Raw genomic sequence first — 23,568 nt, 5'->3', positions numbered from 1 at the left:
ACCCACATCCTTTCGTCTTTCCCTCTCCTTCCCTCTTTCTTGATGAGGCAACAGTTTGTTGCGAAAGCTTGAATTTTGTGTGTATGTTTGTGTTCGTTTGTGTGTCTGTCGACCTGCCAGCACTTTCATTTGGTAAGTCACATCGTCTTTGTTTTTAGGTATATTTTTCCTTCGTGGAATGTTTCCTTCTATTATAACCATATATATATATATATATATATATATATATATATATATATATATATATATATATATATATTTAAAAACAAAGATGATGTGACTTACCAAATGAAAGTGCTGGCAGGTCGACAGACACACAAACAAACACAAACATACACACAAAATCCAAGCTTTCGCAACCAACGGTTGCCTCGTCAGGAAAGAGGGAAGGAGAAGGAAAGACAAAAGGATATGGGTTTTAAGGGAGAGGGTAAGGAGTCATTCCAATCCCGGGAGCGGAAAGACTTACCTTAGGGGGAAAAAAGGACAGGTATACACTCGCGCACACACACACATATCCATCCACACATACACAAGCAGACACTTGTAAAGGCAAAGAGTTTGGCAGAGAGTTTGGGCAGAGATGTCAGTCGGGACGGAAGTACAGAGGCAAAGATGATGTTGAAAGACAGGTGAGGTATGAGCGGCGGCAGATTGAAATTAGAAATTAGCGGAGATTGAGGCCTGGCGGATAGCGAGAAGAGAGGATATGCTGAAGGGCAAGTTCCCATCTCCGGAGTTCTGACAGGTTGGTGTTAGTGGGAAGTATCCAGATAACCCGGACGGTGTAACACTGTGCCAAGATGTGCTGGCCGTGCACCAAGGCATGTTTAGCCACAGGGTGATCCTCATTACCAACAAACACTGTCTGCCTGTGTCCATTCATGCGAATGGACAGTTTGTTGCTGGTCATTCCCACATAGAATGCATCACAGTGTAGGCAGGTCAGTTGGTAGATCACGTGGGTGCTTTCACACGTGGCTCTGCCTTTGATTGTGTACACCTTCCGGGTTACAGGACTGGAGTAGGTGGTGGTGGGAGGGTGCATGGGACAGGTTTTACACCGGGGGCGGTTACAAGGGTAGGAGCCAGAGGGTAGGGAAGGTGGTTTGGGGATTTCATAGGGATGAACTAAGAGGTTACGAAGGTTAGGTGGACGGCGGAAAGACACTCTTGGTGGAGTGGGGAGGATTTCATGAAGGATGGATCTCATTTCAGGGCAGGATTTGAGGAAGTTGTATCCCTGCTGGAGAGCCACATTCAGAATCTGATCCAGTCCCGGAAAGTATCCTGTCACAAGTGGGGCACTTTTGTGGTTCTTCTGTGGGAGGTTCTGGGTTTGAGAGGATGAGGAAGTGGCTCTGGTTATTTGCTTCTGTACCAGGTCGGGAGGGTAGTTGCGGGATGCGAAAGCTGTTGTCAGGTTGTTGGTGTAATGCCTCAGGGATTCCGGACTGGAGCAGATTCGTTTGCCACGAAGACCTAGGCTGTAGGGAAGGGACCGTTTGATGTGGAATGGGTGGCAGCTATCGTAATGGAGGTACTGTTGCTTGTTGGTGGGTTTGATGTGGACGGACGTGTGAAGCTGCCCATTGGACAGGTGAAGGTCAACATCAAGGAAAGTGGCATGGGATTTGGAGTAGGACCAGGTGAATCTGATGGAACCAAAGGAGTTGAGGTTGGAGAGGAAATTCTGGAGTTCTTCTTCACTGTGAGTCCAGATCATGAAGATGTCATCAATAAATCTGTACCAAACTTTGGGTTGGCAGGCCTGGGTAACCAAGAAGGCTTCCTCTAAGCGACCCATGAATAGGTTGGCGTACGAGGGGGCCATCCTGGTACCCATGGCTGTTCCCTTTAATTGTTGGTATGTCTGGTTTTCAAAAGTGAAGAAGTTGTGGGTCAGGATGAAGCTGGCTAAGGTAATGAGGAAAGAGGTTTTGGGTAGGGTGGCAGGTGATCGGCGTGAAAGGAAGTGCTCCATTGCAGCGAGGCCCTGGACGTGCGGGATATTTGTGTATAAGGAAGTGGCATCAATGGTTACAAGGATGGTTTCTGGGGGTAACGGACTGGGTAAGGATTCCAGGCGTTCGAGAAAGTGGTTGGTGTCTTTGATGAAGGATGGGAGACTGCATGTAATGGGTTGAAGGTGTTGATCCACGTAGGCAGAGATACGTTCTGTGGGGGCTTGGTAACCAGCTACAATGGGGCGGCCGGGATGATTGGGTTTGTGAATTTTAGGGAGAAGGTAGAAGGTAGGGGTGCGGGGTGTCGGTGGGGTCAGGAGGTTGATGGAGTCAGGTGAAAGGTTTTGTAGGGGGCCTAAGGTTCTGAGGATTCCTTGAAGCTCTGCCTGGACATCAGGAATGGGATTACCTTGGCAAACTTTGTATGTGGTGTTGTCTGAAAGCTGACGCAGTCCCTCAGCCACGTACTCCCGACGATCAAGTACCACGGTCGTGGAACCCTTGTCCGCCGGAAGAATGACGATGGACCGGTCAGCCTTCAGATCACGGATAGCCTGGGCTTCAGCAGTGGTGATGTTGGGAGTAGGATTAAGGTTTTTTAAGAAGGATTGAGAGGCAAGGCTGGAAGTCAGAAATTCCTGGCCTTGCCTCTCAATCCTTCTTAAAAAACCTTAATCCTACTCCCAACATCACCACTGCTGAAGCCCAGGCTATCCGTGATCTGAAGGCTGACCGGTCCATCGTCATTCTTCCGGCGGACAAGGGTTCCACGACCGTGGTACTTGATCGTCGGGAGTACGTGGCTGAGGGACTGCGTCAGCTTTCAGACAACACCACATACAAAGTTTGCCAAGGTAATCCCATTCCTGATGTCCAGGCAGAGCTTCAAGGAATCCTCAGAACCTTAGGCCCCCTACAAAACCTTTCACCTGACTCCATCAACCTCCTGACCCCACCGACACCCCGCACCCCTACCTTCTACCTTCTCCCTAAAATTCACAAACCCAATCATCCCGGCCGCCCCATTGTAGCTGGTTACCAAGCCCCCACAGAACGTATCTCTGCCTACGTGGATCAACACCTTCAACCCATTACATGCAGTCTCCCATCCTTCATCAAAGACACCAACCACTTTCTCGAACGCCTGGAATCCTTACCCAGTCCGTTACCCCCAGAAACCATCCTTGTAACCATTGATGCCACTTCCTTATACACAAATATCCCGCACGTCCAGGGCCTCGCTGCAATGGAGCACTTCCTTTCACGCCGATCACCTGCCACCCTACCCAAAACCTCTTTCCTCATTACCTTAGCCAGCTTCATCCTGACCCACAACTTCTTCACTTTTGAAAACCAGACATACCAACAATTAAAGGGAACAGCCATGGGTACCAGGATGGCCCCCTCGTACGCCAACCTATTCATGGGTCGCTTAGAGGAAGCCTTCTTGGTTACCCAGGCCTGCCAACCCAAAGTTTGGTACAGATTTATTGATGACATCTTCATGATCTGGACTCACAGTGAAGAAGAACTCCAGAATTTCCTCTCCAACCTCAACTCCTTTGGTTCCATCAGATTCACCTGGTCCTACTCCAAATCCCATGCCACTTTCCTTGATGTTGACCTTCACCTGTCCAATGGGCAGCTTCACACGTCCGTCCACATCAAACCCACCAACAAGCAACAGTACCTCCATTACGATAGCTGCCACCCATTCCACATCAAACGGTCCCTTCCCTACAGCCTAGGTCTTCGTGGCAAACGAATCTGCTCCAGTCCGGAATCCCTGAGGCATTACACCAACAACCTGACAACAGCTTTCGCATCCCGCAACTACCCTCCCGACCTGGTACAGAAGCAAATAACCAGAGCCACTTCCTCATCCTCTCAAACCCAGAACCTCCCACAGAAGAACCACAAAAGTGCCCCACTTGTGACAGGATACTTTCCGGGACTGGATCAGATTCTGAATGTGGCTCTCCAGCAGGGATACAACTTCCTCAAATCCTGCCCTGAAATGAGATCCATCCTTCATGAAATCCTCCCCACTCCACCAAGAGTGTCTTTCCGCCGTCCACCTAACCTTCGTAACCTCTTAGTTCATCCCTATGAAATCCCCAAACCACCTTCCCTACCCTCTGGCTCCTACCCTTGTAACCGCCCCCGGTGTAAAACCTGTCCCATGCACCCTCCCACCACCACCTACTCCAGTCCTGTAACCCGGAAGGTGTACACAATCAAAGGCAGAGCCACGTGTGAAAGCACCCACGTGATCTACCAACTGACCTGCCTACACTGTGATGCATTCTATGTGGGAATGACCAGCAACAAACTGTCCATTCGCATGAATGGACACAGGCAGACAGTGTTTGTTGGTAATGAGGATCACCCTGTGGCTAAACATGCCTTGGTGCACGGCCAGCACATCTTGGCACAGTGTTACACCGTCCGGGTTATCTGGATACTTCCCACTAACACCAACCTGTCAGAACTCCGGAGATGGGAACTTGCCCTTCAGCATATCCTCTCTTCTCGCTATCCGCCAGGCCTCAATCTCCGCTAATTTCTAATTTCAATCTGCCGCCGCTCATACCTCACCTGTCTTTCAACATCATCTTTGCCTCTGTACTTCCGTCCCGACTGACATCTCTGCCCAAACTCTCTGCCAAACTCTTTGCCTTTACAAGTGTCTGCTTGTGTATGTGTGGATGGATATGTGTGTGTGTGCGCGAGTGTATACCTGTCCTTTTTTCCCCCTAAGGTAAGTCTTTCCGCTCCCGGGATTGGAATGACTCCTTACCCTCTCCCTTAAAACCCATATCCTTTTGTCTTTCCTTCTCCTTCCCTCTTTCCTGACGAGGCAACCGTTGGTTGCGAAAGCTTGGATTTTGTGTGTATGTTTGTGTTTGTTTGTGTGTCTGTCGACCTGCCAGCACTTTCATTTGGTAAGTCACATCATCTTTGTTTTTAAATATATTTTTCCTTCGTGGAATGTTTCCTTCTATTATATATATATATATATATATATATATATATATAAAAAGAAAGATGATGAGACTTACCAAACAAAAGCGCTGGCAGGTCGATAGACACACAAACAAACACAAACCTACACACAAAATTCTAGCTTTCGCAACCAACGGTTGCCTCATCAGGAAAGAGGGAAGGAGAGGGAAAGACGAAAGGATTTGGGTTTTAAGGGAGAGGGTAAGGAGTCATTCCAATCCCGGGAGCGGAAAGACTTACCTTAGGGGGAAAAAAGGACAGGTATACACTCGCACACACACACACACACACACACACACACACACATATATCCATCCACATATACACAGACACAAGCAGACATTTGTAAAGGCAAAGAGTTTGGGCTCTTTCCTGACGAAGCAACGGTTGGTTGCGAAAGCTTGAATTTTGTGTGTATGTTTGTGTTTGTGTGTCTATCGACCTGCCAGCGCTTTTGTTTGGTAAGTCTCATCATCTTTCTTTATATCAAGTACAAATCACTGTAATATAGAGCGTGTAACAAAAGGGTACGGCGAAACTTTCAAGAAAATTTCTCACTCATAAAGGAAGAAAATGCATTATATGGGAATGCGTCTGGAAATGCTTTGTTTCGATGTTAGAACTCCTTTTCTACTTCTCTTCATAATAACATTAATCATGGGAAACATGCAGAAGCAGGACGTGCCAACATTACAAGAAATGTTCAAAATACCCTCTTGGTTACATTTGGTTAGAATGTACAGTGAGTTAGGGCCTCATGTTCTTCCATCCAGAGTCAACTGAGGATCTTACCGTGCTTTCTTAGAGAATACTCTACCTGTTCTGCTAGTGTGACAATACATGTACTCCATGCACAATGGAGCTCCTTCTCATTTCAGTGTTAATGTTTATAGGCCTCTAAATAACAGATTCTGTGGTGGATGAATAGGTGGAGGTAGGCCAATTCCTTGGCCTCCATCCTCTGTAGACTTAAGCCTATTTAGACTTTATTTGTGGTGGCTTTTGAAAACTCTTGTGTATGGAAGCCTGGTATGAGATGTAAAAGTCTTGGTGCCCATATTGTGGAAGGCAGTGGCTGTGAAACAATATACAGTTCTCCTGGGATACATCAGTGCATCTGGGATTCATTGCAACAGCAGGTTGATGCATGTGTCCTTTCTTCCTGAATGTTTGGCCATACTTTTTTCGTTGCACATGGCAGGCCTACACTGAACCATTTGGGGCTTCATTATGGCAAGCTCAAGGTCTTTCCTAACTGGTGTTGTTCACTTCCGCTTTCTTTCTAGAAACAATGCTGACGATCCTTGACATGAGTCTCCAATCATTCTTTCTGACTTCGTGCCTGTAGAAGATCAGCCTCCTCTTTCTCATTGCTGTTGTAATGCACTCTAAATGTTGGTAGAGTTCCTTGTTGTGTCCAGATCCACCTCGTACTATAGCAACAGTTAACCATCCGTTGCCATGTGTAAATGAATCGTTGATGTCAATGCTGAAGTTGAGTCGGCATCCACAGAAGACTGCTGGTCCATCCAGTAGAGAGTGTGCTGCGACAGACTTTATAGTATTCTTTTTCTTGTCTGCAGCAGAAGTTGTCATTTCTTTGACGAGGCCCATGTTTTTTCTGTCCCTTTTATTCTAGCTCTCTGAGTTATCCTTTTCTGCCATGTTAGACATACAATATGGAAAGTCCCCATACTGTCAGATTTTGAGATGATTCAGATCTGTAAATATTCTTACGTAGATAGTAGACTTTCTCTGGTTGGTGCACTTATTGTTCACAACCATTACCTGATTGATGTATGGGGTTATCCATTTTCTGAGGTATTTGAAGGAGTTGGTACCACACATTAATGTGTTGCCTAATGGGATTGTATTGGGTGTATCTCAGTCTTGTTGATGGCATTTTCCAACTCAACTTGTTGCTATGCAGTTGAGGAAGCGGAATTGGTAAGTAACTCCCTGTACATTGCATATTGGAAGTGTGGCATTATCTGTAAAAGCTAGGCAGGTGACAACTAAATTGTCCTTCTTGAAACCAATTCTCAGTCCAGAGTCATCTGTAAGTAGCTTCATCCATTCTCAAATAACATTCTTCAACAGACAGTTGAAGAATGTTGTGAGTAGGCTGTCTCCTTGTCTAACACCAGTTCTGATCTCGAAGTTCCTTGACAGTTCTCTGAACTTTACTTTAAATGTTATATTGATAAGTGTTGCTTTCACAAGGTTTGGTGTATTGTTATCTAGACATTGTTCAAGTAGTGTGTGCAAGAGGGGGTGTATGTTTAATGAGTCATAAGCCTTTTGAAAGACAGCTATTATTATGTAAAGTGAGGCTCTTTTATTTCATGTATTTGAGGATCATTTTAAGGTTCAGTATCACTTCTGCACATGGTCTTCACTTCCTGAATCTTATTTCATCCTTTCCTATGCACGAGTCTAGTTGTCTTTCCACTATTCCGAGTAATTTCTTATAGGTCACTGAAAGGAAGGAAATGCTTCTATAGTTGATTATGTCTTGACATGTCTCCTTTCTTGTGTAGTGGGCACAGGACAGCAGAGGTCCAGTTGTTAAAAAGTCGGTCTGTCTCCCATATTTTGGCTACAATGTTATGAATACTCTGAACTGACTCATTACTTACGTGTTTCCACAGCTCTGCAATGGGACCACCTTCTCTTCCTGCTCTGTTTGATTTAACTTAATGTAATGTCTCAATGCTTGTATATTGTGGCTGTCAACGTGACATATCTGCCAAACCACTCTGGCCCAGGATAGTCAGCGACAACATTAAAGGATGTAGCAACAGAGCCCAACTGCACGCAACAGCACAGATGCGTAACTTCAAATGCTCAAAGAGAAGACTACTTTGAAATGATAGTATGCTTATAGTGAAGAAGTACAATAATGTGAGAGAATGTTCCACAACTATGATTTTGGGTTGTTGGAGTCGTCGCTGCAGTTTTCTTCAACTTGGATCCATCATAGTGCTTTTTGACACGTAAACAACCAAAAGAGTAGCCTTACAGTTCCAAATAACTGTCACCAGATGTTTTCGCGTTGACAAAGTTTTTTCCAATTTCCATGCCTTTTCGCATTGACAAGGGATGGTGCCAGTCTTTGACACTCTTATCTCTGGGGTGAAGTGACACATCTGGTCTCATCATAAGGAACAATGGTTAATAATGGAATTTTCATAAGGCTAAAAGGTTTTTCTCGTGTATTTTTTTATGCTGATTTCAGATAAAGTTCGATTCTTTGGTGTCTCCCCCCTTGACGCACATGCATGCTCTCTCTCTCTCTCTCTCTCTCTCTCTCTCTCTCTCTCTCTCTCTCTCTCTCTTTCAGAGGCCGAACTGAAAGGAGTTTTTGTTGGCCCTGATGTTCAGAAACTAGTAAAAGACAAAACACTGGAAGATAAAATTAAAGACTTGAAAGATCAGCTAGGATATCCTTTAAAGAAGTTATCAACATGTTTCTTGGCAACTACAAAGACCCTGATTATAAGAATGTACTAAGAAACATGCTGTACAACCTCAAAGTACTGGATGCCTCAGTGGGCTCAAAACTGTTCTTTCTGGACTCTCACATCAGCTATTCCCAGACAACCTAGGTAGGTTACTGTGAGTGAGAAGAAAAGAGACAGGTTCCATCAGGAAATTAAGGAAATTGAATGAAGTTATCAGAGCCTGTGGAATGTCAGCATGATAACATGGGGAATGGTCTCAGGCAGCACACTAAAAAAAAAATTTGTTTTGAAACTTAGTTTTGAGGCGGAGAAGAAGAGACAGTAACATTTACACCTTCATATTAGTACTGAAGAACATAATAATTCATTATAATGTTAGGAGGGCCTTATTTTAGCATTTTATTTTTAAATATATGTGATTTCATGTGGATAGCATTAACAAAGTGACTGACAGCTAGTTGTTGAGAGGACAGCTGCCATATCAACAACCAATCAGAGAATGAGTTTGGTCACATCTTCTGCCCTGTGCACAGTAGTCATACTGCTCTGCTACCTGAGCTGCTGGCTACCAGTCAGCAGCAGGCGACAGTTGTGGTCTGTGACAGAGTTGTTTTGATTTGGTCTGATATGCTTTGTTTCTCAGTGTGGTATTTTTATTTTATGAAATGTGTGAAGTTATCTGTGAAATTGCTAAGGAGATTGATAACACTATTATGATCCTCCGAAGTGAGACCAGCCCACCACATTTGTGGAGAATGTATGAATGTGTACGCTACTGTAGCCACATTGTGCTTGTGCGAAAAGCCCCTAACTGACAACATCCACTCATTCCATACTCAAATATCAATCACTTTGTTATTCTGACCCAAGTGTAGTTTGAATTTTCAGAATTTTTATCATTAGTTTGTGAAAAAAACCTAATATGTTATAGAGAAATCCTTGGCATTTTTGAACTTAGCATATGAAAAAACATGAAGATCACCTAAAATTATTGTAAAAAAAAATCCAAAGTATAAATTTGTAGGGCTGTGCAGTTGGTTTGAGAAAGTCATTTTCATTGACTTTATACTGCAGTATAAATTTCAGTGCTGCAATCATGCTGTGTGTGTTGTGTTGGCTGGAAACATATCGGTTGCCAATTTTGCTATAGTCAAAATGTTTAGACACAACTTCCACTGAGCAAAGAATGAGAGGTATTTGGGAAATAAAAGAATATCTCCTCTAGGGTCACATGTTTATTGTGCATGATTTCATTCTTCACTCAACTCTTGACACCACATTCTCATCTTTCATTCATTCATTGCTGTACTACCATATACTTCCTTCAGTTGACTGTATTTGTGCAGGTTTCAAAAACCAAGTAACACATCTGACCTCATAGCCTGCATGATTTTGTGCCAATCAGTTTATTTTAAACAACCAGAGAAAGCACAGAGTAACAACTTACTTTGAGTGGCACTGGCATAACACAGAGGCAAGATGTCGAGGAAACTGTTCGACATTGGATGGGAGGCTGACTTCAATATGTGCAGTGGGTAGGCATAGTAGGCCACTACTTTCTAGATTACACTCGTATTCTCATTCCATGGAGACCAAAATTACCTTGAAGTAAATGTCAATAATGATTATAATTTATAGAAACATTTTGCAAAACTTCACAGAAGTAGTGATATAAATACCTACCAGTAGTCTATGGCACTTTCTCTCATAATCAATTTGAGACTGTAGAAGAAACAACATGCTTTGTACATTTCACACTGTTCAGATTGCAATAAAATGCAAATGTACACGTGTCTTTGTTGCCCCACATTAAAGCTGATTTTTATGCTTATGCTGTATTCAGTGTGTAAACCTGTACATGGACAGTATGACCAATTATTATCTGTTTGTTTTATGAATATTTATTGTTTTTATGCTGTATTTTTCAAAAAATTTCAGACTATAATCTTCCTTGGGAAGAAAAATCATATTCATACCCAGATAACTTTGCAAGACCTTTGGAAATATTAGTTGAAGCAAGCAATGGTGCCTCAGATTATGGAAATAAGTTTGGCGAGCCTGTAATATGTGGGTTTGCTCGCACCTTTGGTATGGAGGATTTGCATAATGAAAGGAGAGAATGGATCAAACCCATTATGTTCAGTGGAGGTGTGGGTGCCCTCGATGCTGATATGATTGAGAAGATGAAGCCTGAGAAAGGTGATGTGCTGCTGAAATAAAATGCTTCTTACAATTTACTAAAACCTATTGAAATTTTAAGTACCAGTTTTGTTTCAGAATGGGAGAATCATATATTTTGTTTTTGAATTATGTGTGTAGTAGCCTAGTTATCAAATGTAGTTTTCAAGTCTTTGTTAAACAGTCAGGTATGAAATCTGTTTCCTTTCTTCCTAAAATATTTTTAAAACATAATCTACAGCTATCTGCAATACCATTTGTATAGTTTATGTTAATATGTTTCGGGTTGTAGGTAATAATATGATATTTTATAATTTATTGGGTTCTTTTATATACTATAGTCTTCGGGATTAGTTGGCATTGTTGGCTAGGTAATTAAGTATTTAACTATTCTGTAAAAAGAAAAGACATCACAGATATTCATGCATTCAATTTTAAAATGGAAAATGTCTTTGCTCCACTTATTCCCACCTTGAATTACTGATGGAGCATTACCTCCTGTAACATTAATTTAGTGAAAACTATAGAGTAGTGCTTTCTGTAACTCATATTGTTCCAACAAGTAAGTGGTTTAATTTAGACCAGAACCAGCTAGGTACATATCATGCTGTAGCTACATAATTTTTTTCCTTGACTGCCTTCAGTCGGTAGCAGGAGACACAAAAGTATTGATGAAAGTAAACACACACACACACACACACACACACACACACACACACACACACACACACAAGAAATTTCTGTTGGCATAATTAAAGGATAAAGGATCATTTGCTGTGGCACATTAGTGTATGGCTGAATTTTCTGCTGTGAACTGTGCTGATTTGCTAGGAAAAGTTTAGTCATAATCAATCACCTTGGCGGTAACGGATCAGCAGTTTAAAAAAGACTCGTTGTACTGCACTACTAGGAAGTGTTGTGCATGAGGCATGAGACTGATGCTGCTGGCAGTGGTATTCCTCATGGTAGTAAGTTCCACATATCTGCATTCATCCCTTCGACATTTCTGCCTGACAGTTTCAGAGAGGCCACACAAAAGTTCCCGACTTTGACCTCTAGTAGGGTGAAGGAACATGTCAGTAGCAGACTGCTTACCCTCTGCGATCACTCGATCAGTTTTGGTGATGTTTGTGTAACACTCCTATTCGCAGTATACGCAAGAATTTAACACACAATTTTAGTTCACCAATATTAATTATTTGTGGTATCCACATTATAATATTGTGAGTCCTGCAAAATTATAAATTGAGCTCTGGAGCAGGAAAACGTTACATAAATACGTAAACAAAGGGAACCCCATGTTGGAATATAAACAATGCTAGGAGAAGATAGATTGTTACTTACCTTAAAGATGACATGTTAAGCTGCAGACAGACACAATTAAGAGACACTTACACATTATCTTTTGGCCACAGTCTCTGTCACAAAAAAAGAACAACATGCACACATTCATTCACACAAGAAAGCGCGCCTCACGCACACGTGACCCACCATGTCTGAGAGCTCAGACCAGAATGCAGTTGTCATGCAGAATGGTGGCAGCAATCTGGAGGGGATGGGGAAGGGGAAGGTATAGTGGTGTGGTTATGGGAGAAAAGAGCACTGGCTTGTGGAGTGTGGAACTGATTGCCAAGAGGTGCAGTGTCGGGAAACTGTGGAGCAGGGAGATGAGGGCGGGGGAGTGGATGGAACAAAAAGGGGAGGAGTAGAGAAAGATAGGTGGATGCATTGACAGAGGACAGCACATTGTTACCCCTTTCCCATCCCCGCCCCCTCCAAATAGCTGTTTCCGTGGTATGCATCCTATTCATTCTAGCCCGAGCTGCTGGAGATGGCGGTCATGTTTGCGTGAGGTGTGCTTCCTTGTGTGAATGAATGTGTGTGTGTTTCTCTTTCTTTTTCTGACGAAGGCTGAGGCCACAAGCTAATGTGTAAGTGTGTTTTAATTGTGCCTGTCTGCAGCTTAATGTATCAATTTTAGGGTAAGTAGCAATATACCTTCTCCTTACATTATACAGGGTTATTCTAAATGATGGTCTCATCTTCAAAATTTTGTATTAATGATTAATGGAAAATCTCATATAGAGATGTGAAACAAATACTAACGAAGAGATAGAGGGGCTGGCCAGTACTTACCTCAGCTCAGTACAGCCGATAGATACACACAAAACAAAACCGAAAATTTATGTTCCTAGCTTTCGGAACAAATGTTCCTTCATCAGGGAGGAGAGAGGGGAAAGAAAGGGAAGAAGGGAAAGGAGATTCAGTTACTCACAACCCAGGTTATGAAGCAACAGGGAAAGGAAAATAGGGAGGGTAGCAAGGATGGAGGCATGGTTGTCAGAGGGAAGCCAAAGAATATAAGTAGAATATCTTTGGCTTCCCTCTGACAACCATGCCTCCATCCTTGCTACCCTCCCTATTTTCCTTTCCCTGTTGCTTCATAACCTGGGTTGTGAGTAACTGAATCTCCTTTCCCTTCTTCCCTTTCTTTCCCCTCTCTCCTCCCTGATGAAGGAACATTTGTTCCGAAAGCTAGGAACATAAATTTTCGGTTTTGTTTTGTGTGTATCTATCGGCTGTACTGAGCTGAGGTAAATTTTGTATTAATTCAAGTATAAATCCAAAATGAACAAGCTTTATACGAATGAAAAGAGGAAGTTTCAAAGTTTTTATTTTTTTCATAATATTCGATATCACTTAAATAAATTTAATAATTTGTAAATAATTAGTTTTTAATAATTTTTTAATAATTATATAATAATTAGAAATGTGATAAATGTTCAATGTGATCGCCGTTCGCAGCACCGCAAACATCAATGCAGTAGCCAAACTCATCCCATACACGCGAAAGCGTATCTGCTGTTACTGAGTGAATGCCAGGAGTGATCCAGTTCTGCAGATCGTTCAGAATGATTGGTACAGGCGGGACCGTTAACAACTTCCTTCACATAACCCCATAAGAAAGGTTTGCAGGGGAAGGGAGTAATTCAAAAAGCCTTGTACATCATTAGCACAATGGGGTGGAACTCCATCCTATTGGAAAATGAAGTCCTGGGAATCTTCCATAACTTGAAGAAACAGCCATTGCTCCAACAAGTCCAGGTACATGATTCCCATTACATTTCTTTCTGCAAAGCAAAATGGTCCATAAACCTTTGTACAGGATACGGCACAGAACACCTTGATCTTCGGTGAGTCTCTTTCATGTTGCAATGGTGAATGTGGATTTTCTAACCCCATATGCAAACATTGTGTCTGTTGACTTTTCCACTAATGTGGAACGTCGCTTCACCGCTAAGAACTACATGCTTTAGAAATGCGTCATCCTCCATCTTTGCTAGCACGTAACCACAAAATGCAAGACTCTTCTCTTTGTCATTGGGATTGAGAGCCTGCACAAGTTGTAATCACTAGGTCTTGTACAGCAAACTCTGTCTCAGAACTTTCCATACAGTTGGTTGGAGTATCCCAAGTTCTCGACTGACTCTATTGGTAGACTTACTGAGACTGTGCACAAAACTTTCTTGAATCCATCAGACATCATCCTCTGACACATGCTGTCGGCCTGTGCTTTTTCTTTGCACACACTCCCAGTCTGTTTAAATTGCTTAAACCAACAGCTAATGATAAATGAAAAGCACCAGTTTGCTTTTGCTCTACAATAAATGTAATATTGTAGAACAAAAGCAAACTGGTGCTTTTCATTTATTATAATGTTGTTTTACCAAGTGATGGAAGATTCTGTTAATACAACAGCTAATGCTTTTGTGAGTTGTTGGTTGAATACTTGATTTAGTACGAAATGCCCACTGCACTGCAATTTGCGACTCACTTTTCACAAACTCAAGAACACAGAAAACCTTGTGCTCTACAGTCACCATCTCACTCACAACTAACAGTGAAACGGAATGACGGCCCTATTGCCGCACAAACTCTACCGGCTGCTTCTGAAACCATCACCGCTCACCTGCCAAAAACTGAAACTTCCTCTTTTCATTGGTATAAAGCTTGTTCGTTTTGCACTTGTACTTGAATACATATGAATTTTTGAAAATGGTCCATCATTTAGAAAAACCCTGTATATAAATACTTAGTTATTTATCTGGTTGAACTGGATGTGTTAAATATTGTTATCATATTTAAATGTTATTTATGTTCACTGCAGAAGTCCCGAGGTGACCCCCCCCCCCCCTTTTTTTTGTGTCTGGGAGGATGGTTCTTAACGAAAAGTCTTGAAACAGCTCATTTCCTTTTTCATCCCAATGATTTTGCTTCAAGATTCACTTTAAAATTTATCACTATTTTAAATTAATGTGATTACAATGAAGCTTTTTTATCAACCTTTTCTTTTTTGGTGGAATCCCTATTTACTTTGAGTTTTGACATCACCCACAAGAGCCAGAACAGCAATTGGTGTTAACATTCCTCCAAAAATTGTAAATGTTTCAGAAATTAACAATTAAGTGTCTTTAAGTATTATTGTTATGGTTTCGTGTAGTCAGTTATTACATTTATAGAATAACGAATGCAAATAAAATGAAAATCACAGAAAAATGAGTGTCATTATATAGCACTAATAATATTATGAAGTCACTTATGAACTGAAAGATTAGGTATTAAAAATAAAATGTAGAAGTGTATCATTATTTTTATTAACTATGTGTATTGTATTGTTCATTTGATGAATTTCAGTCTGTTACATTACACGTCATAACTCGAACTCAAAAACTAATTTGATGCACTGTATGTTGTGACAGGTAGTTCATTTGAGAAAATGGTAAAATTACATCCAGGTAGAACACGTGGCTGGAATGAGAAATTCAGAATACTGCCAACACACTCATTTAAAAACAGAAAAGACACATTACCTACCTTACAGAACTGGTAACTCGCCCCTGCAGAGAAAAGAGGGATAGGTTGGGGAAGGTTGAGAGGGAGGAGCAGGTCACTCACATCACAGGTTGAGAGGGACCTGAGGGCAGAGGGTCAGTGACAGTAGACTGACATGCACAAGTGATGTCTGTGCTGCCTGGTTGGAGGAAGAACTCGGGTGTGGAGAAAAGAACTGCAAATTCCTGTCACTTGCATCGTCCGCCATACTGTACTCATACAAAAAGCTTCCATCACTCTGTACATGGTTCAGAATTATTTAAGTTCTGGTAGAATGTGGATAAATTTACAGTGAAGGTGTCAATTTACCAAGTGGTACTGGTGTTGAGTCATTGACAGGCACATAAATAAGGCTGAATACTTTGCGAACTTTCAGATTAATCCATTTTTAAGCTAGAACATATATACACACGCACACACACACACACACACACACACACACACACACACACAAATCGTGCACATGCATCTTTTTGGCTACATTGTGTCAGCTGAATCAGCTTCCTTTATTCCATTCCTTTAATACTTTGTCTGCTTCTGTCCAGATTAGGTCCATCTAGACATCCCATCCATCCCCAGGCTGATAATTTTCCTCTCCTCTCTTTCCATTGGGGTTTTGTAATTCTTCAAAACCTCCCTTCCGCATCTCCTTGATTTCCTGTACGTTCTCAACTTCTTTTCCATGTTTATTGGTGATAATGGCAATATCCATCATGTCTCTCTTCTTAGCCTTAACCATTCCATAGAGGACCTTCTTACTCCCCTCACTCTCTTCCTTTCATTTCCTCTTCTCTCGTGCTACCACTCTCTCAGCCACCTTCTTCTTCTAAGCATATTACTTTGTTTCCTCTTTTCTCTCTTGTAACTTTATATGTAATGCAACATTATTATGAAAAGGAAAGTTGCTACTCACCATATAGCAGAGATGCTGAGTCGCAGATAGGCACAACAAAAAGACTCTACAATTTCAAACGCAGCTCACACACACAACTGCAGTCATCTGTTGTTGACGAAAGCCTTAATGGCCCAAAACTTTAATTGTGAGAGTCTTTTTGCTGTGCCTATCTGTGACTCAGTATCTCTACTATATGGTGAGTAGCACCTTTAGTTTTCGTAATATTGTTGCATTCCCTCCTGGATTTTCCATTGTCTGATTTATATGTATTGCTTTGTTCTTCTTTGCAATTTTCTCTCTTGCTCTGTTATTCCACCAGGATGATTTTTTTATTACTGGGTCTTCTGCATACATTTTCAGCAGCTCCCACCATCATTGGTTTGAACATTTTTCTATTCTTCCTCTACTGACTTTATTTTATTGCCTGACATGTTGTTCTTTTCAGTTTTCTGAAATTCTTCTTTGCATCTCTCTTCTTTCAATGTCTACACTCATAGCCTTCTTTCTTGTTCTTCTGCCTACTTTTCTTCTTTAATTCCTCTAACTATTTCTATTAAAACACAATGGTTGATATCTAGGTCTTTGAAAGATATTATATTCACATCTCGTCACATGTTATGTAGCCTATCATGGATTTAGTCAACAAGTTATGGCTTTATCACACTACCTTTTGACTTTCCCTCATTTTAAACCAGGTGTATCCAACTGTTAACTTATACCTTTTACAAAAGTTTTTGTCCTTCTTCACTTCTGCTTCCCCTCTCTTCCACTTCCAGTACTTCCTAATGCCGTTTTCTTTCCTTGCTTGTGTGTGCATTTAGGTCTTTCATTACCATGATCTTACCAGTTGGTTGTCTCTGCATTTCCTCTTCACAGTCCTCTTCCTCTTTAACAGAATTTCCTTGTGGTGCATATACTTCTAGAATTTTCATATCCTTCCCTTTCACTTTTACTCTGGTGTTCATCATCCTGCCACTTATTCCCTACACCTCTTATTTCAGTGCGCCTCTCATAACTACTGCCCCTTCATTTCTTCCTTCTTCCTCATCCCACTCCATGACAGTCTATATCCATTCCTTATTCCCTACTCCCTGTACCCTTCCAAATGGTTTCTGACAATCCTATTTTTCAAGTCCAGGACTTCCTCCGCCTTCCCTGTCAGCATCTCAGACCTGGTACCTCAAAGGTACCAAATCTGTGTCCTCGGGAATAGTTAGGTCATGTTCCATTATATGCATTCTTTTCTAGGCTTGTAGCAAGTTTGAAACTGTTTATTTTACCCACTACTGGCTTGTTAGCCTTTTGAAGCTGGATTTGCTATCAGACCTTTTTGGTCCTCAGGATGTATTTTATTTCCCTTCTACCCTTCAGCAGCCAGGAACTGGTGGTAATCATTCCCTTATCCAGCACCAAGGGACTTACTCTGTAGGGTTAAGGCTTCCCCGAGAGGGAATTGATATACATCATTTCTGGCAGAGCAATCCACAGTCCTCCCTCCAACTACTCTCTTCCCTCAGTTGTGCTATTCCCCCACTATGTGGAAGAACTTGTGGTTGCAGTGTTCGGAAACTGTACGTGGAAACATCAGTCAGAATGAAAGTTTGCAGCAGGCCTGGAGGCTTGCTCACATAGCCTAGTAGTTGAAGTGAGTGCTTGCAAAAAGCAAGAAATCCATGTTGTAGTCATGCTCTAGCACAAAGTTTCAGTTGTCACAATAAACCACATTGCAGGATCAGCATTTTGGAACTCTTTTATACTGACACTATTTGGTGTCATTGTGTCTTCATTGATTTAATACCCATTGATTTATTCTCCTTCCCCCCCCCCCTCCCCCCTCCAGTACGTTCTGTTCTGTTAATTTAATCAGTAACTTCCCTCCTCAAAAGAATTAATATATGTACCACCCAATACATAGAGCACAGCTGAGGATTATCCCAACAGTATGTAGACAGTAGGTGTAAAAACAAATAAAGCAAGTTTTAAATTTTCATGTGGCTTTCTGCAGGAATGAAAGTTGTGAAGATTGGAGGACCCGTTTACAGAATTGGTGTCGGAGGAGGAGCAGCCAGTTCAGTGGAGGTATGTGCCTGATGCAGACATGCTCGTACTGCTTAACGAGTTACGGCTGTTCACTTTCCTACATTATAAGCCCAATAATCATTATATGTATGTTTCTGAATAAAACTGTGAATGAAATATACACTTTTGAGAGCAATGGGAAATTGAATTAAATTATGAGAGCAATGGGAAATTGAATTAAATTATGACAATATGGAGCTACAGCTTGTTGTGCTTCGAGGATTTCCGTGTAAATTCTAGAACCACTCGGCCTTCTACCGTCTCCAACACATAATATTTTAAATATAAGTGAGAGAGAGCCTATGTACTGCGCATCACCTGTCTGTGTGTGCAGATTTGAAGTTTATCGTGAGACAATTATAGACGTGGCGGTCGAATGGCACCAACAAGTGTTTGCCGGTCGCGCCATGGAAGCCGTAGTGAAAGAACAAGGAGTGTTTATGTATTATGCGCTGTTTTATAACTTTGACGATTGTAGTGGGGAAAAAAGAACAGTTGAGATATTGTTAATTAATGCTCGTTTTGGACTTGCAAAGGACAAGATGTATATTCAGATTCATATTGAAAAAGGACATGGTTATCAAGCCAGCATTACCTTACGTGTAAATCTACTTTGTTTCTACGCTTTGAAGACGCAAAGAGACTTACTTGATAGGTGGAGCATTCCTATGGCGCACATTTGTTGACTTAAGTAGTGAAATTGGTGTTCATTAGCCAAGTAGCTGGAAAAAAGCCTTTTGTAATTTTTTACATCATTAAATGAAAAAATATAGATTCGTACTTACCATAAAGAGGAGAAGTTGAGTTACAGACAGGCATAGATTGCACAACAGAAGATTGCTATACATCTGAGCTTTTGGCGAAAAGGCCTTTTGTAAAGTAGAAAACACAAAAACACATGCAGGGATGTGGTGGGGCAGGACGAGGCTGCTAGGTGCAGTTGGGTGATTTGAGGGGGGGGGGGGGGGGGGGGGGGGGGGGAAGAGAGAAGTAGAGAAGGGGTGTGTTGGTGGAATAGAAGGCTGTGTGGCGTCGGAGTGGCAATAGGGAGGATGTAGGGAGGTGAAGGTCAGGTACTAGTGAAGATTGAGTGCACAATGGCTTAGGATATATTGTAGGAAGTGTTCCCACCGGCGCATTTCAAAAATTCAGTCTGGCAGCAGAGGCCAGAGACGGTCGTCGTGTGTGTGTGTGTGTGTGTGTGTGTGTTTTTTTCTACTTCAGAAGAAAGCCTTTTGGCCAAAAGCTAAAATTCATAACAGCCTTTTTGTTGTAGCTGTCTGCGACTCAACGTCTCTGCTGTATGTGAGTAGCAATCTATCCTTTTCATAATTGTCATTATTCCAACCTAGATTTTCTCTTGTTTGCTTTAGTAATTCTTTCCTTCACAAAAGCATCCACCATTTTGATACGATAGTGCCCAGCCTAAGCCTTAATTATGTTAATATCTCAATGCTTTGTCTCAACAATATGTATTTCATTCAACATATTTGCTAGGGGCCTACTTATTTCATGTAATTGTTGTGATGTTTCAATGTTTGTAATTTATTTTTGCTAAGTGTTAGCATTAAATTTTCAAAAATAGTGACATTCCTTATTTTATAGAGGCCTTAATAGCCAAGATGTCCGCAGTAGTTTTCCAGATTTCGTAAGGAAAGGCACAGTTTTTTTTATGCTTTGGGGAAAGTGCAGTAGAAGGCATGCCCTGTTAAATTTTGGTCTTAGATCCATCCATCAGTATGTATTTGAACACAGTTGGGCCATCTAGACTGTACAAAACTCAGTACTTTACTGCTGGAGTTGCTGCTGCTGAATATATTATCTTTGTACAGCCGATAGATAACACAAAACAGAACAGAAAATTTACGTTCCTAGCTTTCGGAACTTTGTTCCTTCATCAGAGAGGGGAAAAAAGGGGAGAAGGGAAAGTGGATTCAGTTACTCAGAACCCAGGTTATGAAGCAACAGGGAAAGGTAAACAGGGAGGGTAGCAAGGATGGAGGCATGGTTGTCAGAGGGAAGCCAAAGTTATTCTACTGTTAAGTACTGTGCCAGCTTCAAACCAAAGAGGGTGCATACAGAAGTAAAGAGGTATGTAGTGAAGATAAACACAACTGTGTAGGATGAAAAGATACGTGAATGGCTAAACAGGAGAGGGAAAAAGAAGAAGACTGAAGAGTAAATGGGAGTGAGGTTGGTTAACGTAGGTTCGGTCCAGGGGGATGGCGGGTTGAAAGGATGTGTTGGAGTGCAAGTTCCCATCTCCGCAGTTCCGAGGGACTGGTGTTGGGTGGGAAAATCCAAATGGCACATACGTTGTAGCAGGTTCCTAGGTCCCTAGAATTATGCTGGACAGCATGCTCTGCTACTGGGTATTGGACATCTCCTAGGCAGACAGTTCGTCTGTGCCCGTTCATGCGCTCAGCCAGTTTAGTTGTCGTCATACTGAAGTAAAAGGCTGTGCAGTGCAGGCATGTCAGCTGATAAATGACATGTGTTGTTTCACATGTGGCCCTGCCTTGAATTGTGTACGTTTTACTAGTAGCGGGGCTGGAGTAGGTGGTTGTGCGGGCGGGGGGAGGGGGGGGGGGGGGTTGCATGGGGCAGGTTTTGCAGCGGGGTCGGTTACAGGGCTAGGAACCGCTGGTAGAGAAGGTGGTCTGGGAACATTGTAGGGTTTGACAAGGATGTTACGGAGGTTAGGGGGGCGACGAAAAGCAACTCTGGGTGGTGTGGGGAGAATATTGTCAAGGGATGATCTCATTTCCGGGCTTGACTTGAGAAAGTCATATCCCTGGTGGAGTAATTTGTTGATGTATTCAAGGCCAGGATAATACTGGGTTACAAGGGGGATGCTTCTGTGTGGTCTGGGGGTAGGAGCATTGTTGTTGGATGGGGAGGAATGTATTGCTCGGGAGATCTGTTTGTGGACAAGGTCTGCAGGATAGTTGCGGGAGAGGAAAGCACTGGTCAGGTTATTGGTGTAATTGTTGAGGAATTCGTCACTGGGGCAGATACGTTTGCCACGAATACCTAGGCTGTAGGGAAGGGAGCGTTTGATGTGGAATGGATGGCAGCTATCAAAGTGAAGGTACTGTTGTTTGTTTGTGGGTTTGATGTGGACAGAGGGGTGGATGTTAGCTTCAACTAGCTGAAGGTCAACATCCAGGAAAGTGGCTTGGATTTTGGAGAAGGACCAGATGAAATTCAGACTCGAAAAGGAGTTGAGGTTATGGAGGAAATTAAGGAGTGTTTCGTCACCATAAGTCCAGACCACAAAGATGTCATCTATAAACCTATACCAGGCCAGGGGAAGCAGCTGTTGGGTCTTCAGGAAAGCCTCCTACATGCGGCCCATGAAGAGGTTGGCATAGGACGAAGCCATCCTGGTTCCCATGGCCATTCCCCTGATTTGTTTGTAGGTCTGGCCTTCAAAAGTGAAGTAATTATGGGCGAGGATGAAGTTGGTAAGTGTGATAAGGAACGAGGTTTTTGGAAGATCTTTGGGTGGGTGGATGTTGGGAGAGGTAGGAGATGTCCAATACCTAGTAGCATAGCATGCCGTCCAGCATAATTCTAGAGACCTAGGAACCTGCTACAACGTACGTGCCATTTGGCTTCTCCCACCCAACACCAGTCCCTCGGAACTGCGGAGATGGGAACTTGCCCTCCAACACATCCTTTCATCCCGCCATCCCCTTGGACTGAACCTACGTTAACCAACCTCACTCCCATTTACTCTTCAGTCTTCTTCTTTTTCCCTCTCCTGTTTAGCCATTCACGCATCTTTTCATCCTGCATAGTTGCGTTTATGTTTACTGTATACCTCTTTACTTCTGTATGCATCCTCTTTGGTTTGAAGCTGGTACGGTACTTAACAGTAGAATAACTTTGGCTTTCCTCTGACAACCATGCCTCCATCCTTGCTACCCTTCCTGTTTACCTTTCCCTGTTGCTTCATAACCTGGGTTGTGAGTAACTGAATCCACTTTCCCTTCTCCCCTTTTTTCCCCTCTCTGATGAAGGAACAAAGTTCCGAAAGCTAGGAACATAAATTTTCTGTTCTGTTTTGTGTTATCTATCGGCTGTACTGAGCTGAGGTAAGTATTGTCCAGCCCCTCTATCTCTTTGTTAGTATTTGTTTCACATCTTTATATGAGGTTTTCCAATATATTATCTTTGTTATATACAGGAGATTTCTGCCAGCTGACCCCATGGTTATACTGTTAAACTGGAAGACCATAGTCTTGAAAAATAAGCAGTATAAACCAATACAAATGATCATGACTTCAGAGTAATATGGTACTGGGGTACCTCATCTTCTGCTTCTATGGTCTAATGTGACTGCCAGTTTCATAATTATTATTATTTTAATGATGCAAAGAGGTTAAAGCCCGCAGATAATTTATCTGCTCAACATTTCAGATGCTCAGAGTGTAGGGTGCTCTCTCTCTCTCTCTCTCTCTCTCTCTCTCTCTCTCTATCTCTGTCTGTCTGTCTCCAGTGTGCAAGTTCCTAGTTAACTATTGGTTAGTTAGTTAATTAATTAATTACATGTGGAATGAGTCAGTTTACAGATTATATGCATATGATTTGTGTGTGAGCATTGGAATGTAACTATGCTATTCTGCGACTAGCCTAATCACAGAAGTTTGTTACCCTCCAAATAATCTGTCACCCTGATGATATCCTGCATAGTTTTTAGCTTGTTATTTTCTTGTACGGTCACCTTTCTTGAATTATCATGCTGCAGTGGACCTGCTATGCAGTTGCATGAACTCTTGCCATGTGACTTCTTCTCTGTCTGCAGAAGTTCGAGGGCTGGAAGAGAGCTTTGAAGTGTTCAAGCTACTAAATGATGTAAACATCTTTCTGTAACTCTTCTGCATTTTGTCGTTCCAATACGACAATTACAATTTTGGCTGAACAGATCTCATATTAAACAGTATATCAGAACATCTCCAAACATACCCTTAGAACAGAACAAAATAGAATGACATTTCTCTCAAGCTTCTTCAACCAGATTTCCCAGGCATTGTCATTGTCAGCAGAGCCTCTTGTTCTGTGCCTTCCAAAACACCACCAA

General features: G+C 42.2%; 1 protein-coding gene across 2 annotated transcripts in view; it reads left to right on the top strand.

The window, feature by feature from the left end:
• Window positions 1-23,568, top strand: part of LOC126095222 (phosphoribosylformylglycinamidine synthase) — a 202,346-nt gene that overhangs the window by 76,689 nt on the left and 102,089 nt on the right. For both annotated transcript variants that reach the window (XM_049909959.1, XM_049909960.1), the window contains 2 exons: window positions 10,376-10,636; window positions 18,409-18,482. In XM_049909959.1, coding sequence (XP_049765916.1) covers window positions 10,376-10,636; window positions 18,409-18,482 — 335 coding nt within the window. The remainder of the gene's footprint in view (window positions 1-10,375; window positions 10,637-18,408; window positions 18,483-23,568) is intronic.

Source organism: Schistocerca cancellata, chromosome 8 (assembly GCF_023864275.1).
Source record: "Schistocerca cancellata isolate TAMUIC-IGC-003103 chromosome 8, iqSchCanc2.1, whole genome shotgun sequence".
NCBI lineage: Eukaryota > Metazoa > Arthropoda > Insecta > Orthoptera > Acrididae > Schistocerca > Schistocerca cancellata.
Note: the sequence above shows the minus strand (reverse complement) of the source record. Positions and strands in the feature narration are given on the sequence as shown.